Genomic DNA, 18307 nt, shown 5'->3' on the forward strand with positions numbered 1-18307 from the left:
GTTTGTTTGTGGTCCTTTCTGTCTGAAGTTTAGCCTTTAACAAGTGAAATGCATGCCCAATTGGGTTGAGATCAGGTGACTGACTTGGCCATTAAAAAAATATTCCACTTCTTTTGCTTTAATAAACTCCTTGGTTGCTTTGGCTTTATGTTTTGGGTCATTGTCCATCTGTAGTATGAAATGACAACCAATCAGTTTGGCTGCATTTGGCTGGATCTGAGCACACAGTATGGCTCTGAATACCTCAGAATTCATTCGGCTGCTTCTGTCCTGTGTCACATCATCAATAAACACTAGTGACCCAGTGCCACTGGCAGCCATGCATGCCCAAGCCATCACACTGCCTCCGCCGTGTTTTACAGATGATGTGGTATGCTTTGGATCATGAGCTGTACCACGCCTTCGCCATACTTTTCTCTTTCCATCATTCTGGTAGAGGTTGATGTTGGTTTCATCTGTCCAAAGAATGTTCTTCCAGAACTGTGCTGGCTTTTTTAGATTTTTTTAGCAAAGTCCAGTCTAGCCTTTTTATTCTTGATGCTTATGAGTGGCTTGCACCGTGCAGTGAACCCTCTGTATTTACTTTCATGCAGTCTTCTCTTTATGGTAGATTTGGATATTGATACGCCTACCTCCTGGAGAGTGTTGTTCACTTGGTTGGCTGTTGTGAAGGGGTGTCTCTTCAGCATGGAGAATATTCTGCGATCATCCACCACTGTTGACTTCCGTGGGCGCCCAGGTTTTTTTGCATTGATGAGTTCACTAGTGCTTTCTTTCTTTCTCAGGAAGAACCAAACTGTAGATTTTGCCATTCCTAATGTTGTAGCAATTTCTTGGATGGGTTTTTTCAGCTTAAGGATGGCTTGTTTCACTTGCATGCAGAGCACCTTTGACCGCATGTTTCCTTCACAGCAAAACCTTCCAAATGCAAGCACCACACCTCAAATCAGCTCCAGGCCTTTTATCTGCTTAATTGAGAATGACATAATGAAGGGATTGCCCACATCTGTCCATGAAATAGCCTTGGAGTCAATTGATCAATTACTTTTGGTCCCTTTAAAAACAGGGTGGCACTAGAGTTGAGCGAAACGGGTCGAAAAAATTCAAAAGTCGCCGACTTTTGGCAAAGTCGGGTTTCATGAAACGAAACCCGACCCTAGGATGAGGTCGGCCACGAGGTCGGCGACTTACGCGCCAAAGTCGCGTTTCAAAAGTTTGTTTTGCGCTCTTTTTCAGCCAATCAGGATCCACGGACACTGTGGGCAACGTGATGACATAGGCACGGGTCACCACCATCTTTCAGAAGGGCATGCAAGTGATTGGCTTGCTTTGGTGGGCGTCACAGGGGGTATAAAAGGGCGTGCACGCCAACCGCCATCTTACTTCTGCCGATCTCAGTACATGGAGAGGTTGCTGCTGATTCTGTAGGGAGAGCGTTAGGCAGGGAAGAAGACCAAAAAACTGCTTCTGCTGCTAGCGATTTGGCCTGCACAACACACCAGTCACTGTGTGTGCGCAGTGCAAGGGGAGGCTATATAGTGGTGTATCAGTGGTGTTGGTTGTTGGGCTGCCTTCTAAGGCTTCCTGACAGGCTGGCATTGCTGTTTACCCACTGCTCCGCAAACTGCTTTTTTAAAAGCAATCCAATCTCCCTTATCCTCTAGTCACTTTGGTCACAGCTGTGCCATCGAGCCTGTCACATAGCGCTCAGATATTCATTGGGCCTCAAACTGCTTTTTTAAAAGCAATCCCAATTTTTTTTTTTTGTCCTGCTGAGAAGAAAAAAAAACTGCTTCTGCTGCTGATAGCAATTTGGCCTGCACAACACACCAGTCACTGTGTGTGCAGTGCAAGGGGAGGCTATATTGTGGTGTATCAGTGGTGTTGGTTGTTGGGCTGCCTTTTAAGGCTTCCTGACAGGCTGGCATTGCTGTTTACCGACTGCTCCGCAAACTGCTTTTTTAAAAGCAATCCAATCTCCCTTATCCTCTAGTCACTTAGGTCACAGCTGTGCCATCGAGCCTGTCACATAGCGCTCAGATATCAGTGGGCCTCACACAATCCAAAAGTGTCCAGTGTCCAAAAGTGTGTGCAGAGATTCAAAATCTCACTTATCCTCTAGTCACTTAGGTCACAGCTGTGCCATCGAGCCTGTCACATAGCGCTCAGATATCAGTGGGCCTCACACAATCCAAAAGTGTCCAGTGTCCAAAAGTGTGTGCAGAGATTCAAAATCTCACTTATCCTCTAGTCACTTAGGTCACAGCTGTGCCATCGAGCCTGTCACATAGCGCTCAGATATTCATTGGGCCTCACACAATCCAAAAGTGTCCAGTGTCCAAAAGTGTGTGCAGAGATTCAAAATCTCACTTATCCTCTAGTCACTTAGGTCACAGCTGTGCCATCGAGCCTGTCACATAGCGCTCAGATATTCATTGGGCCTCACACAATCCAAAAGTGTCCAGTGTCCAAAAGTGTGTGCAGAGATTCAAAATCTCACTTATCCTCTAGTCACTTAGGTCACAGCTGTGCCATTGAGCCTGTCACATAGCGCTCAGATATTCATTGGGCCTCACACAATCCAAAAGTGTCCAGTGTCCAAAAGTGTGTGCAGAGATTCAAAATCTCACTTATCCTCTAGTCACTTAGGTCACAGCTGTGCCATCGAGCCTGTCACATAGCGCTCAGATATTCATTGGGCCTCACACAATCCAAAAGTGTCCAGTGTCCAAAAGTGTGTGCAGAGATTCAAAATCTCACTTATCCTCTAGTCACTTAGGTCACAGCTGTGCCATCGAGCCTGTCACATAGCGCTCAGATATTCATTGGGCCTCACACAATCCAAAAGTGTCCAGTGTCCAAAAGTGTGTGCAGAGATTCAAAATCTCACTTATCCTCTAGTCACTTAGGTCACAGCTGTGCCATCGAGCCTGTCACATAGCGCTCAGATATTCATTGGGCCTCACACAATCCAAAAGTGTCCAGTGTCCAAAAGTGTGTGCAGAAATTCAAAATCTCCCCTGTCCTATAGACACCTTGTACCTTGTTTTACATACTATATAGTTTGTTGGATTTTGTCTATATTTCTACCAAAAATGAGGAAGGCTGGTGGAAGAGGCCGTGGAATTGGGCGGGGGTTGGCAGCTGATGATGATGTTGGTGGTGGATCTGATGGTAGTGGCAAGAGCAAAATAGGACCGAATGCAGGAGGTGTTGAGCCTGCGTCATCGTCTGGCTACATAAGGCCTCGAACGCTTAGTTTTCTAGGAGTTGGCAAACCGCTTTTAAAGCCAGAGCATCAGGAAAAAGTTTTGTCTTACATTGCTGACTCAGCCTCCAGCTCTATCGCCTCCTCTTCTTCAGTTGTAAAAAGTAAAAGCACTGAGTCGTCATTGGAGGCTCATGTTCATGAACCACACCTTTCCTTGTGTCCTTCACCCCAACCAAGATTGAAGGATGACGCAGGCCATACTACTGATTACTCCATGGAGCTGTTTTCACATACCATGCCTGGATTATCAAGTCAAATGGTGAATTACCCAGGCCAAGATGAATCTGACATGGAGTGCACTGATGCACAGCTGCTGATAGATGATTCTGCTGGTACATTCACTCAGAGCACTACATTGTCCTCGCAGTGTACAGAGCCAGATTCTGACCCTGATGAGACTCAGGTGCCCCTTCCCGCACACTATACCACCATACACGGTGACACAGAGGAAGGTGCACATGACATAGAAGAGGAGGTGATGGATGACCCAGTTGTTGACCCAGATTGGCATCCATTGGGGGAAGAGGGTGCTGCTTCCAATAGCTCAGATGAGGAGCATCCACAGCAGACATCGACATCGCAACAGCTGTTATCAGGCAGGCACGGAGTACTCCAAAGACAGGTTCCAAACATCAAAAGAGTTGCTGGACAGCTTGTCCAGAGGGTCAAAAGATCACAGCCTGCTAGGCCGCAAAATGTCTGCCAAAGTAGGAAGAGTGCAGTGTGGCACTTTTTTGAACAAAATCCTCATGATCAGGCCAAGGTTATCTGTAAGAAGTGCGCAAAGACCTTTAGCCGAGGGAAAAATCTGAAAAATTTGAATACCAGTTGCATGCTTAGACATTTAACCAGCATGCACTTGCAAGCGTGGACACAACACCAAACCTCAAGTGCCACATGTGCAACTGATCACAACGAAGGTAGTCATCAACGCTACATTGTTTCCCCCACTGTAAGCCCACCGGTTAGCACAGCAGCAAATGTTGAGGTGTCGTTGCAAGGCCACAGCAGTCAGGGAATCCCACTGTTATATCAACGAAAGACTGATTCTAGGCCATCAGAACGAACACCAACTCCATCACCATCATCAACCCTCTCTCAGTCCGCCCTGTCCACCGCTACTTCCACCATATGCAGCTCTCAAGTCCAGCTCACCCTCCCAGACACTATGAGTAGGTCAAGAAAGTACTCAGTCTATCATCCGCGTACACTGGGTTTGAACGCCCACATTGCCAAACTAATCTCGTTTGAGATGATGCCCTTTCGGTTGGTGGAAAGCACAGCTTTACGCGAACTCATGGCCTATGCAGTACCACGCTATGACCTACCCAGTCGCCACTTCTTCTCTCGCAAAGCCATCCCAGCCCTCCACCATCATGTGAAAGACCGCATTGTCCATGCACTCAAGCAGTCAGTGAGCGGAAAGGTGCACCTCACAACTGATGCATGGTCCAGTCGGCATGGCCAGGGCCTTTACGTGTCCATCACTGCGCACTGGGTTAATGTGGTGGATGCAGGGTCCACAGGGGACAGCGGTGGTGGGACAGTGCTGCCTATCCCACGGTATAGGAAACAGTTGGCTGTAGGCGTTTCACCCTCCTCCTCCTCCAGAAGCGAAAGCTCGTCCACAGAGCGCAGTCGTACGAGCACTCCATCTGCAGCTGCCACTGTTGCACACGATGTGTCCCCCTATCGAGCAGCTAGTGGAAAGCGTCAGCAGGCTGTGTTGCAGATGATGTGTTTGGGCGACAGACATACCGCCGAGGTGCTGGCCGAGTACTTGAAGCGACAAACTGAGTCATGGCTGGGCAGTGTACATCTTGAGGCAGGCAAGGTAGTTAGTGATAACGGCCGTAATTTTGTGGCAGCCATAGCCCTTTCAAAACTCAGCCACATACCTTGCTTGGCTCACACCTTGAACCTGGTGGTGCAGTGCTTCCTCAAAAATTACCCGGAGTTAACAGCCCTGCTCCAAAAGGTGCGAAGGCTGTGCGCGCACATCCGCCGGTCGCCTGTACACTCCGTTCGTATGCAGAAGCTGCAGCGATTGCTCCACCTTCCCAACCACTGCCTCATTATCGACATTGCAACAAGGTGGAACTCCACCCTGCACATGGTGGAGCGGCTGTGCGAGCAGAGGCAGGCCATAATGCATTTGTGGGAGGATACACGGCCAGGCACTTTGAGAGCAGACATGGAGTTGACAGGTGTGCAGTGGTCGAAGCTGAAAGACCTCTGTAAAGTTCTTCAGTGTTTTGAGGAATGCACACGGCTGGTAAGCGCAGACGACGCCATCCTAAGCATGAGCATCCCACTTATGCGTCTGCTCATGCAAACTTTGACGCACCCTAAGGAGCAGGCGTCTGCAGCCAATGTTGATGAGGAGGAAGAGGAGGAGGGAATCCTTGATGACATTCAGCCATTGTCTGCTCAGGGACCTCTCCTGGACGAGGTGGAGGAAGAAGAGGAGGAGGAGGATGATGATGGGGATGATTACTTAGGGGAGGAGGATGCATCTCGTGGGGCAAGTGAAAATGTTGGCGTGGCAAGGTCTGGTACAGGGTTTGTGCGTGACTGGAGGGATGTGGATTTGCCAGAAAGTGCTCCTCCAACCAGCACTCGCAGTGCATCATTGACACCGGGAACATTGGCCCACATGTCAGATTATGCCTTGCGGATCCTAAAAAGGGACCCCCGCATTGCCAAAATGATGAACGATGACGACTACTGGTTGGCCAGCATCCTGGATCCACGCTATAAAGGCAAATTGCAAAACATCATGCCACAGGAGAACCTTGACCTAATATTGGCTAATAAACAAGCAACTCTGATAAATCGGTTGCTTGAGGCATTCCCAGCACACAGCAGCGGTGATGGTTCTCACACGAGCCGTACGGGCCGGGGGCAGCTTGGCAGAGGTGTTCGTGGTGCACACAGCAGAAGTGGTGTTGGAGACAGGGGTTTCATGACAATGTTGTGGACTGATTTTTCAAATACCGCTCACACAACTGGTAATACTGCATCGATGGAAAGTGACAGGAGACAGCAGTTGTCAACCATGGTTACAAACTACTTTTCCTCCCATATCGATGTTCTCCCACACAGGTCATTCCTCTTTGACTATTGGGCCGCTAAACTGGACACCTGGCCTGACTTGGCACAATATGCCTTACAGGAGCTCGCTTGCCCAGCTGCAAGTGTGCTATCGGAAAGAGTCTTCAGTGCAGCTGGATCAATCCTGACAGAAAAAAGGACCCATCTGTCAACCCAAAATGTGGATGATCTAACCTTCATTAAAATGAACCATGCATGGGTTTCCAAGGATTTTGTCCCACCTTCCCCTGATGACACATAGGGTGACAGAAAAATGGCTTGCTTTGGTCCACCTCTTCCTGGTACTTCACCTATTTCGCCTTTTGCATCAGTTGAATGTCCAACATCAACATATGCCACTTTATAAAACTCCCTAACTGTGCTGCCTCCCCCCCCCATGGCCGGGGTCACCACCTAGCGCACGACACCGTGCAAGTGCCGTTGCCCTGGACAGGTGGGTAGGCCTACTCTTGGGCGCGGGCACTGGCACAGGGTCCCTCATAGTAGTCCCTGCACTTTCATCTGCAGCTTCCTCTTTGTCACCGTGTAAGATGGAACTGTATATGTTTTCAATGTTGGGACAGCAATTTTTGGGGAGCACGTTACTCTGGAGAATGATAGATGGGGCCCACCATACACTGGAACATTCCAAAGGTGGACATCAGACACTGGAGCAGCATTTACAGGGCCCATTATACACTAGAGCATTAGAAATGGGGCCCATTATGTTTGGAGCATTATTTGGGCCCATAAGACAGTGGAGCTTCATCCATGGGGACCAACATATACTGTAGCATTATGTGGAGCTCATCATATACTTTTTCAAACATTATATGGGACCAATGATTCTGTATGGAGAAATAGATGGGCCTCGTCATGAGATGTAAAAAGTGAAGTATTTTTCATTGTACTATACCGCTATTTCTCTGCCGTATCGGAGCATGATGAGTTGTGGTATGTGTTAAAGGGGCGCTCTTTTGCCCAGGGCACATGAAAACCTGGAGCCAGCCCTCCCCCCCCACAACTTTAGCCAAATAACCCCCATTTTTCAGTGCGTAACTTGTATTATGAAGTTAATTAAGGTTGACAAGCTTAAGTAAGAAGAACTGATGCTTTTGGCATTCAAATGGGCACTGTAGGTGTGTTTCCTGTCCTCCTCTCACTGCCGACTTTTATTCCCCATTGACTTACATTGGGTTTCGTGTTTCGGGACGACCCCGACTTTTCCCTATAATCGGACGATCTTGCTCGACCCGACTTTTGGAAAAGTCGGGTTTCACGAAACGAAACGCGACCCTAAAAAACCAAAAGTCGCTCAACTCTAGGTGGCACATGTTAAGGAGCTGAAACTCCTAAACCCTTCATCCAATTTTAATGTGGATACCCTCAAATGAAAGCTGAAAGTACGAACTTCAACTGCATCTGAATTGTTTAGTTTAAATTTCATTGTGGTAATGTCTAGAACCAAAATTAGAAAAATGTTGTCTCTGTCCAAATATTTATGGACCTAACTGTAGTTGTTGCTGTTGTGCACGGTGCTGTTTTTCCCCAGCACACTCCTACCGGTTATTTAGCTTCCTCTGTCACATTGGCAGAACTGCATGTTCTTTTCAGCTCTGATGACAGGGCAGGACTTCCAATGTCATTCTGATTGACGGATTCCCCGCTGTCAATCACAATGAATTTGAAGCCCCGCCCCCTCAAGAAAGTTAAAACGAAAAGAAGCCACTGCTTTGTTCAGTGGTGTCACCAGAAGCAACTGAATCGATGGCAGGAGCAATCTGTGACTTCTCAGTGCTGGGGAAGAATAGCACCATGCACCACAGGCAGGTAAGTAGCAACAACCTGCCCATTAGTCCTAAGGCACATTTTTTGTTTTTCTGTAAGTCCTGGATATACCCTTTAATGACACATAATATCAACGACATTGGTATAAGAAAGTTTCCATAATGAATGAGAGCATAAGCCTTATCGTGAAGGGGTTCACGTAAGTCAATATGTCATATATATTAAGGCGACAAAGTATAATTGATATGGGAGATGCTGGTTTTAGGACTCTGCAGTTTTTATCAAATGTAATTCAATATTTTCAAGATTGTTTTATGTTTTGCATTTTGATTTAATACAAAATTACCATAAAAATGTGACTATGAGAACAGCTCATTGATTTCAACATTACTTAACACATTTTATATATATTTCTTTTTTCAAGGTCTGAAATTCCACAAAAATATTACTGGTGGTTTTTCCAGACTATACCGGGTAAGTTTAATAAAAGTAATTTGTATTGTTTTATAATGGTTAGCTGTTTTTTAGAGAAATCATGTTTAAAGTCTGCCAAATTTGGGCAGTAGTACATCTAATAATTGAACAGTTATATAGTTAGCCCCTCCATCAGATACACCCGACAGTCACTCTCAGGCTTGGTGTGACTGCTACATATACAGTATATGTGTATAGACATACAGCCCTCATGGCATTTTTTGTGTTTTGCTACCTCACAACCTGGAATTTTATTGTTTTTTTAAGGGTTTGCATCAGTTAATTTAAAAACATGCCTACAACTGGGAACTTTTTTTTTATTGTGAAACAAACAACAAATAGGACAATATTACTGAAAACTTCAGTGTGCATTACTATTCACTCCCCTAAAGACATGACTTTACAGAGCCTCCTTTTGCCACAATTATAGCTGCAAGTCGCTTTAGATAACTCTTTATGAGTTTTCCACTTATTGCCACTGGGATTTTTGCCATTTCCTCTAGGCAAATCTATTCCAGTTCCTCCAAGTTAGATTGCTTCTTTTGGTGAACAGTAGAAATGAGCGAGCACTAAAATACTCAGATGCTTGTTGTTATGAATGAGTAATTTAATACAGAAAACATTTTGAACAACTTTTTTGAGTGTTATATAACATTGAAATGTATCACAAAGCATGTGATACTATATGAATGACTAACTGAATCCAGAAAAAAATTTCAGCGCTTTGATGTAGTGTTATATGGCACAAAAATATAACACATAACACATAATATGCATGAGTAATTGAATTCAGAAAAAAATTTACAATGATTTTTTCGAGTGTTATTTATCAACAAAATGGGCAAAAAGCATGTAATATTCTAGGAATGAGCAATTGAATCCAAAAAATTTTTTCAACCCTTTCTTGGAGTGTTATATACCACCGAAATGTACCATAGAGCACGTAATAATCTATGGATGAGTAATTTAATTCATAAAAACTTACAATGCTTTTTTGGACTGTTATATAACACAGAAATGAAAGACAAAATATGTACAGTCATATGTTAAAGTTTGGGCACCCCTATTAATGTTAACCTTTTTTCTTTATAACAATTTTGTTTTTTGCAACAGCTATTTCAGTTTCATATATCTAATAACTGATGGACTCAGTTATATTTCTGGATTCAAATGAGGTTTACTGTACTAACAGAAAATGTGCAATCTGCATTTAAACAAAATTTTACCGATGCAAAAGTATTAGCACCCTTATCATTTTCTTGATTTGTACACTCCTAACTACTTTTTACTGACTTCCTGAAGCACTAAATTGGTTTTGTAACCTCATTGAGCTTTGAACTTCATAGTCAGGTGTATCAAATAATGAGAAAAGGTATTTAAGGTGGCCACATGCAAGTAGTTCTCCTATTTGATTCTCCTATGAAGAGTGGCATCATGGGCTCCTCAAAACAACTCTCAAATGATCTGAAAACAAAGATTATTCAACATAGCTTTTCAGGGGAAGGATACTAAAAGTTGTCTCAGAGATTTAACCTGTCAGTTTCCACTGTGAGGAACATAATAAGGAGATGGAAGAACACAGGTACAGTTTTTGTTAAGCCCAGAAGTGGCAGGCCAAGAACAATATCAGAAAGGCAGAGAAGAAGAATGGTGAGAACAGTCAAGGACAATCCACAGACCACCTCCAAAGACCTGCAGCATCATCTTGCTACAGATGGTGTCACTGTGCATCGGTCAACAATACAGCGCACTTTGCACAAGGAGAAGGTGTATGGGAGAGTGATGCGAAAGAAGCCGTTTCTGCAAGCACGCCACAAACAGAGTCACCTGAGGTATGCAAAAGCACTTTTGGACAAGCCAGTTACATTTTGGAAGAAGGTCCTGTGGACTGATGAAACAAAGATTGAGTTGTTTGGTCATACAAAAAGGCGTTATGCATGGAGGCTAAAAAACACAGCATTCCAAGAAAAACACTTGCTACCCACTGTAAAATTTGGCGGAGGTTCCATCATGCTTTGGGGCTGTGTGGCCAATGCCGGCACCGGGAATCTTGTTAAAGTTGAGGGTCGCATGGATTCAACTCAGTATCAGCATATTCTTGACAATAATGTGCAAGAATCAGTGACGAAGTTGAAGTTACGCAGGGGATGGATATTTCAGCAAGACAATGATCCAAAACACCGCTCCAAATCTACTCAGGCATTCATGCAGAGGAACAATTACAATGTTCTGGAATGGCCATCCCAGTCCCCAGACCTGAATATCATTGAACATCTGTGGGATGATTTGAAGTGGGCTGTCCATGCTCGGCGACCATCAAACTTAACTGAACTGGAATTGTTTCGTAAACAGGAATGGTCACAAATACCTTCATCCAGGATCCAGGAACTCATTAAAAGCTTCAGGAAGCGACTAGAGGCTGTTATTTTTGCAAAAGGAGGATCTACAAAATATTAATGTCACTTTTATGTTGAGGTGCCCATACTTTTGCACCGGTCAAATTTTGTTAAAATGCAGATTGCACATTGTCTGTTAGTACAATAAACCTCATTTGAATCCAGAAATATAACTGAGGCCATCAGTTATTAGATATATGAAACTGAAATAGCTGTTGCAAAAACCAAAATTGTTATAAAGAAAAAAGGTTAACATTAATAGGGGTGCCCAACCTTTAACATATGACTGTAATAATGTATGGATGAGTAATTGAAAGCAGAAAAAAATTTCAACACTTTTTTGAAGTATTACATACCAGAAAAAATGTGCCACAAAGCATGTAATACTCTATGGATGAGTGATTGAAGCAAGAAACAAATGTGGTCACATGCAGCAGATATACAGTATATTTAGCAATGGACTGCCTAAGTCCTACCTAGAAGCCATATTCTGCCAATCTCCCTGCTCCTGCAACTGTCCCTCCCTAGATTAAATGCAGAATGTATCTGATGCAAACAGCTAAGCACAGATTTAGCCCTTACATGGGCTGTTGGTATGATGTAATAGTTTAGCTAGGATATGTACCATAAAAAAGCATAAAAAAGTGCTCCAGTGCTATTAATGTGCAAAAAGAAATGGTCGCAATTTTCTTATCAATAGTGTGTGGGTTGACTAATTCAATTGAGCCCATATACTTGTAGCCTCTTTGAATAAACATGTCCCAATGGCTTTGCCACTCTACACACACATTTGATATTTATATATACTGTATAGCAGTGGGTTCCCAGAAAAGATTAGCAAAACTATAATCTGTTGCACAAACAGTTAGTACTTAATGGCACCTATGCATGTTCAACCTGAAACAGAAAATGAGGAAACAACCTTACTGTATATGTATGTGTTACACTTCTCATATCATGGAAAAACCACAGTATTCTCAATATGGGAATCCTGACATAAATTAGCCTGGTATCCCTTTCATTCATAAATATTTGCAGCAATTGCAGAGTGCATTAGCATAGATTGACCCATATACAATCAAGTTAATATAGCACTTATTGGAACACTCTCACATAAGGGGGGATTTTGCCATTCCCACACTATTCCCAATTCATCATCTGATGGGCGTCCTAGTTGTGGCCTCCCTCCCGATGCGTTTCATCATACGAGACTCATCAGGGGAGCAGCATTCTGGCCTACATATATAGAGCTGCTAAGGTGCTGTGATCTGCTGCCTCCATTTTAAATAGTGCACACCTGGGTTTAACATCCGCTTCCAGTTCCTGGAATGCACAACTCCAGCCGGGGACAGGCATGCGTCACGTCCGTAGTCTATACTCACAGCTTCAATGCTTTCTTCTTCCCGGGGTTACCAAGAAGACTATTAGACGCTCTCTCTCCTTCATTATCATGCTCCTACACTAATTCACTTAGTGGAAGCAAGTACCGAACAGAGTTTAAAGAAAAATACACTCTGTTCATAGCCTATAAGGCTTAGTACCGTATCTACAACAGGCTGATTAAGATAAGTGGTCACCCATTAAAGGGAGCAGACAGATCACATGTAGAACAAAGACATCCCAAAATTATGAGCAAGAAAGGGAAAGTTTTGGGTGGTGGAGGTTTAGGGGAGTATTTATTGCATGTGACACAGCGGATCTTTGAGGAAAAAAGGAGGGCGAAGGACACCATCAAAGATAATGATGTTAGTATGATGGTTCAGAATCAGCACCAGTATCAACACTATAGGACTGTGACACGCTCAACTGTGCACCCACAGCCCTCAACAACCTCTCTCCCTGAGCTGTACAGTGGTGTCAATGTGCTGAGCGTGCTGGCACCTGTCCTTCTATAACCCCTGATGATGTCATACCGCCTGTTATTCTCAGTAATGCCACAACCAATCCCTGTATTATTATTGTCTGTGTAACAAGTGCCAAACATGTGGGGCAGGGATTCGAGTTTCAAATTCGCTGAGTGCTGAGCACAGTGATATCCAAGTATCACCGAGCAAGATCGCTCATCCCTAGTGAACAGTAATCTTCATGTCTGATTAAAAATTTCAATTGGTTTAAGGTCTAGACTTTGAATACGCCACTCCAAGACATTTGTATCTTTCCCCTTAAACCATTCAAGTGTTGCTTTAGCAGCATGCTTTAGGTCATTGTTTCATTGGAAGGTGAACCTACGTGTCAGTCTCATAGCACTGACAGACTGAAACAGGTTTTGCTCTAGAATATCCCTGTATTTTGCACCATCTATCTTCCCCTCGACTTGAACCATTTTCCATGTCCCTGCTGCCTAAAAACATTCCCACAGCATGATGCTGTCACCACCATGTTTCACAGTGGGGATGGTGTTCTTGTGGTGATGACCTGTGTTGTTATGGCGCCAGATATAACTTAGGCTAGTTTCACACTTGCTTTTTTTTGCAGCGCGTTTTTCCCGCAAAAAAACGCATTGAAAAAACGCATACAAAAGCATACAACTGCTGCGTTTTTTTCAAGCATTTTTATGAGCATGCATGAAAAAAACGCAGCGTTTTTATGCGTTTGTATGCGTTTTTAGTGCGTTTTTTTCCAACATTAGGTGGCCCCTCACACTAACCCAAACCATGACTTTACTAACCCTAACCCTGACCCTAACCCTGACCCTAACCCTGACCCTAACCCTAACCCTAACCCTGACCCTAACCCTAACCCTAACCCTGACCCTAACCCTAACCCTGACCCTAACCCTAACCCTAACCCTGACCCTGACCCTAACCCTGACCCTGACCCTAACCCTAACCCTGACCCTAACCCTTAACCAAACCATACCCTGATCCTAACCCTGACCCTGACCCTAACCCTGACCCTGACCCTGACCCTAACCCTAAACCCCCTTAACTAACCCTAACTCTAACCCAAACCCCTAAATTCCATTGTCTAAACTAATGGTAAAAAAAAAAACGCATGTGCAAAAAAACGCATACATAAGCATGCCAATGCACACATATGCTCACCATAGACTTATAATGGGTGTCTTGCTGTAAAAAAACGCATTGCGCGCGCATGCGTTTTTTTGAGGCAAGTCGGACGCTCAAAAAATGCAACAGGTTGCATTTTGTGCGCCCGAGCGCATACCGCAAAAAAAGCATGCGCGGTAAAACGCGTACAAACGCATGTGTATGCGCACATAAGCGCATCCCATGCAAAGTATAGGAAAAAAAACCGCATGCGCTATTTAGCGCTAAAATACCGCGAAAAAAAACGCAAATGTGAAACCAGCCTTATACCTTGGTGGCCAAAAAATTCACTTTTGGTCTTATCTTACCACAACACCTTCCTCCATACATTTGGGGAGTTTACCACATTTGTTTTGTAATACTCAAAAGGAGCCTTACAATTTTTCTGTGTAAGAAAGGCCTTTTTTCTGCCCACTCTTTCACAAAGGCCACCTCCATGGAGTATTCGACCTATTGTGTTCTTATGGACAAATACTAATAACTCTGCTTGGCAACTTTGCAGCTTGAAGGTTACCTTTGATCTCTGTGCTGCTTCTCTGATTAATTCCCACCTTGCCCATGCTGAGAGTTTTGGTGGGCGGCCCTTTCTTGGAAGGTTTGTTGTGGTACCATATTCTTTCCATTTGATGATAATGGATTTGAGGGTGTTCCAGGTGATCATCAGAGATTGGGATTTTTTTTTATAATGCAACCCTTACTTGTAATTGTCAGCAAATTTGTCCCTGACTTACTTGGTGATCTCCTTGGTCTTCAAGGTGTAGCATGGTTAGTGGTGCCTATTGCTTAATGGTGCTTCAGCCTCTTTGGCCTTTCAGAAAAGATGTGTATATACTGACAGACCATGTGACACTTAGATTGCACACAGGAGGAGACCCTTTCACTAAGTATATGACTTATGAAGGTGCTTGCACCTAAAATCTTTAGGGGCTTCATATCAACAGGAATGAATACATATGCACATGCCAATTTTTGCTTATTTAATCCAATAAATTTCATTTTTGGCTATATTTTTCTCACTTCACCAACTTAGACTATTTAGTGATAATGAATCACAGACAAATCGGATTACCAAAATAAACACAGGTTGCAATGTAACCAAGTAGGTAAAATGCCAAGGGGTGAATATTTTATCAAGCCACATGCACACACATACAGCTCTGGCAAAAATTAAGAGACCACCACATCAAAATCCTGTCATGGGCAGCCCATTCTCCAGACCTGAACCCCATTGAAAACCTCTGGAATGAAATCAAGAGGATGATGGATAGTCACAAGCCATCACACAAAGAAGAACTGCTTAAATTTTTGAAGCAGTGTGAATGACTGGTGGCAAGCATGCCAAGACACATAAAAGCTGTTTTTAAAAGTCATGTTTATTCCACAAAATATTGATTTCAGAACTCTTCCTGAGTTAAAACATTGGTATTTTTGTTTCTAAATGATTATGAACTTGTTATCTTAGCATTATTTGAGGACTGAAAGCACTGTTTTTTTTAATTTTGACTATTTTTCTTTGTCAGAAAAAATACAAAATTTGTTGCTTGGAAATTCAGAGACATGTTGACAGAAGTTTATAGACTAAAAGAACAATTTACATTTTACTCAAAAATATACCTATAAAGAGAAAAATCAGACAAACTGAACATTTGGAAGTGGTCTCTTAATTTTTGCCAGAGCTGTATATACATGCTGTATTGTTCTACAATCTAATGCACTATCATAGCATGTCTTTTATTCATTGTAACGGAGCATGCAGATCTTCTGTGGTAGTTAGCAATTGTTTATGATCAATTACCCTTCCTTAGTGGGACTTTTGCTCAGTTATCATCTAACTAAGTTATTAGCCCAGCTTTTACCAAAGATAAAGCTTAATTGAAATAGCGACAGCACCATTATTAAAACAGCTGTTTTGTTGTCCGATGAGATAGATGGTAGAGATGAGTGAATATATTTGAGTAAAATTGGTTTATACTTGAATTCTACAATATCAGCGTTCATTAAAATCCAGATATTTTGTTATTCACTTCTGGCCAGTGGCCATCATTTTTCTGAACTGTAATGTTTCACCAAAATAGTAAAGCTTAAAAAAAACACATACCCACTTCACTTCTCTGTTCCCTTTGCTCCTCATCATTACACATCTGGTCCTCGTTGCATCTTTTGATTGCCGCAGCTCACACTGAACTCTCGGGGTTTCACACTAGGCCCGGAGTTACAGCTCTGAAAAGGCTTGGGACAATTCTAAGGCTCGTTTCACACTTGCGTTTTTTTTGCGCTGTTTTTTCGTGCAAAAAAAACATGCATTTTTTTCCCTATTCTTAACATGGGTGTGCATACACATGCGTTTGTACGCATTTTTATGAGCATGCGTTTTTTTGTAGTGTGCGCTCGGGTGCACAAAATGCACTCTGTTGCATTTTTTGAGCGTCCGACTTGCCCCCAAAAAACACATGCGCACGCATGAATCATGAATCATGAATCATCTGCACTAGCGGGTATAGCATAACGCGATCGCGTTATGCTATACTGTTAACGCAGCCTGTCAAACGCTATGCAATGAATGGGCTAGGTTAACGCAATATGAATCTGGCCTTAGCGATGGTGATCAAAAGATGTGTCAAGGAGCGGACCGATAACAGTGAGGAGTGGGCAGCAGAGACAGTTGAGCATTAAGATGAGTAGAAGTATTTTTATTTATTTTTTTCCCCAGAATATAATAAGGGACATTAAATCAAATTTCCTTGGATAATTAGCGTGAACAGGCAAATTTGAATTTCACCTCATTTACTCATCTCTAAGTTGGACTAAAGCTGTAATAAATTAATGCTCTGTTTTTCTGTTACTTAAAATAACAAATTGATCATTAATAGCTCTAGAGGGTGTATATTTGACCTGATGGAAAAAACATCTTTAGTTTATAATTCTATTTTTGATGCAAGACATGGTAAATGTTTATATCATTTTTTTTTTCTAGGATTTACTGGGATTCTGCTCTTGGGTATTCTAGCATTGATGTACGTCTTTGCTTCCCACCATTTTCGACGTATCAGTTTTCGTGGATTTTGGCTCACTCATCACTTGTACATAATGATGTATATTTTGGTAAGCCTTTTAATAACATTATGTCTAATGCAGCAGCATTTCTGAGGACACATACTTTGAACAGTTAACCAGGGACCATGCATCTCAGATAGTCCAAGGCAGGTCCATGGCGGCTTTTCTCTGATGTGCTCCACTAGACTGATAAGTAGAGTTGAGCGAAACGGGTCGAAAAATTTCAAAAGTCTCCGACTTTTGGCAAAGTCGGGTTTCATGAAACTAAACCCGACCCTAGGATGAGGTCGGCCACGAGGTCGGCGACTTAAGCGCCAAAGTCGCGTTTCAAAAGTTTGTTTTGCGCTCTTTTTCAGCCAATCAGGATCCACGGACACTGTGGGCAACGTGATGACATAGGCAGGGGTCACCAACATCTTTCAGAAGGGCATGCAAGTGATTGGCTTGCTTTGGTGGGCGTCACAGGGGGTATAAAAGGGCGTGCACGCCGACCGCCATGTTACTCATGCTGATCTCAGAATAGGGAGAGCTACTGCTGATGATGATTTTGTAGGGAGAGCGTTAGGCAGGGAAGAAGACACCAAAAACTGCTTCTGCTGCTAGCGATTTTGCCTGTACAACACACCAGTCACTGTGTGTGCAGTGCAAGTGGAGGCTATATTTTGCTGGATCAGCGGTGTTGGTTGTTAGGCTGCCTTCTAAGGCTTCCTGACGGCTGCATTGCTGTTTACCCACTGCTCTGCAAACTGCTTTTTTAAAAGCAATCCCAATTTTTTTTTGTCCTTGTGAGGTACTGAGCGTGTATTTTTTCACACCATACAGCGGTGCACACTCCTCACACAGTACCGTGTAATGGCTGTTATCACAGCCACAGTGAAGCTATCTGTGTGTCACTCTGTAAGGATAAGTCGAGGACATGTTCCGTTCTTACAGACCTGCACCTTCTAGTTTTGTCTAGCTTTCAAACAGTTAAATATATTTGCTGTTTGATCACATTCAAAACTATAGAGAGACAGCGTGTGTCAGTCCGTATACTTAAAAAACACGGAGCTTGACAATTTTACGTACACCGGACAGCCGTGTACGTGCACGCTCCTCTCTCAGTACTGTGTAACGGCTACTATCACGGCCACAGTGAAGCTATCTGTGTGTTGCTCTGTAAGGATAAGTCGAGGACTTGTTCC

General features: G+C 43.4%; 1 protein-coding gene across 1 annotated transcript in view; it reads left to right on the forward strand.

The window, feature by feature from the left end:
* Positions 1–18307, forward strand: part of LOC141098900 (dual oxidase 1-like) — a 354647-nt gene that overhangs the window by 243583 nt on the left and 92757 nt on the right. Inside the window, exons 26-27 of the mRNA XM_073586871.1 lie at positions 8577–8626; positions 17044–17171. Coding sequence (XP_073442972.1) covers positions 8577–8626; positions 17044–17171 — 178 coding nt within the window. The remainder of the gene's footprint in view (positions 1–8576; positions 8627–17043; positions 17172–18307) is intronic.

This window comes from Dendrobates tinctorius, unplaced genomic scaffold, assembly GCF_039654945.1.
Source record: "Dendrobates tinctorius isolate UK_male_01 unplaced genomic scaffold, ASM3965494v1 ptg000097l, whole genome shotgun sequence".
NCBI classification, from domain to species: Eukaryota; Metazoa; Chordata; class Amphibia; order Anura; family Dendrobatidae; genus Dendrobates; species Dendrobates tinctorius.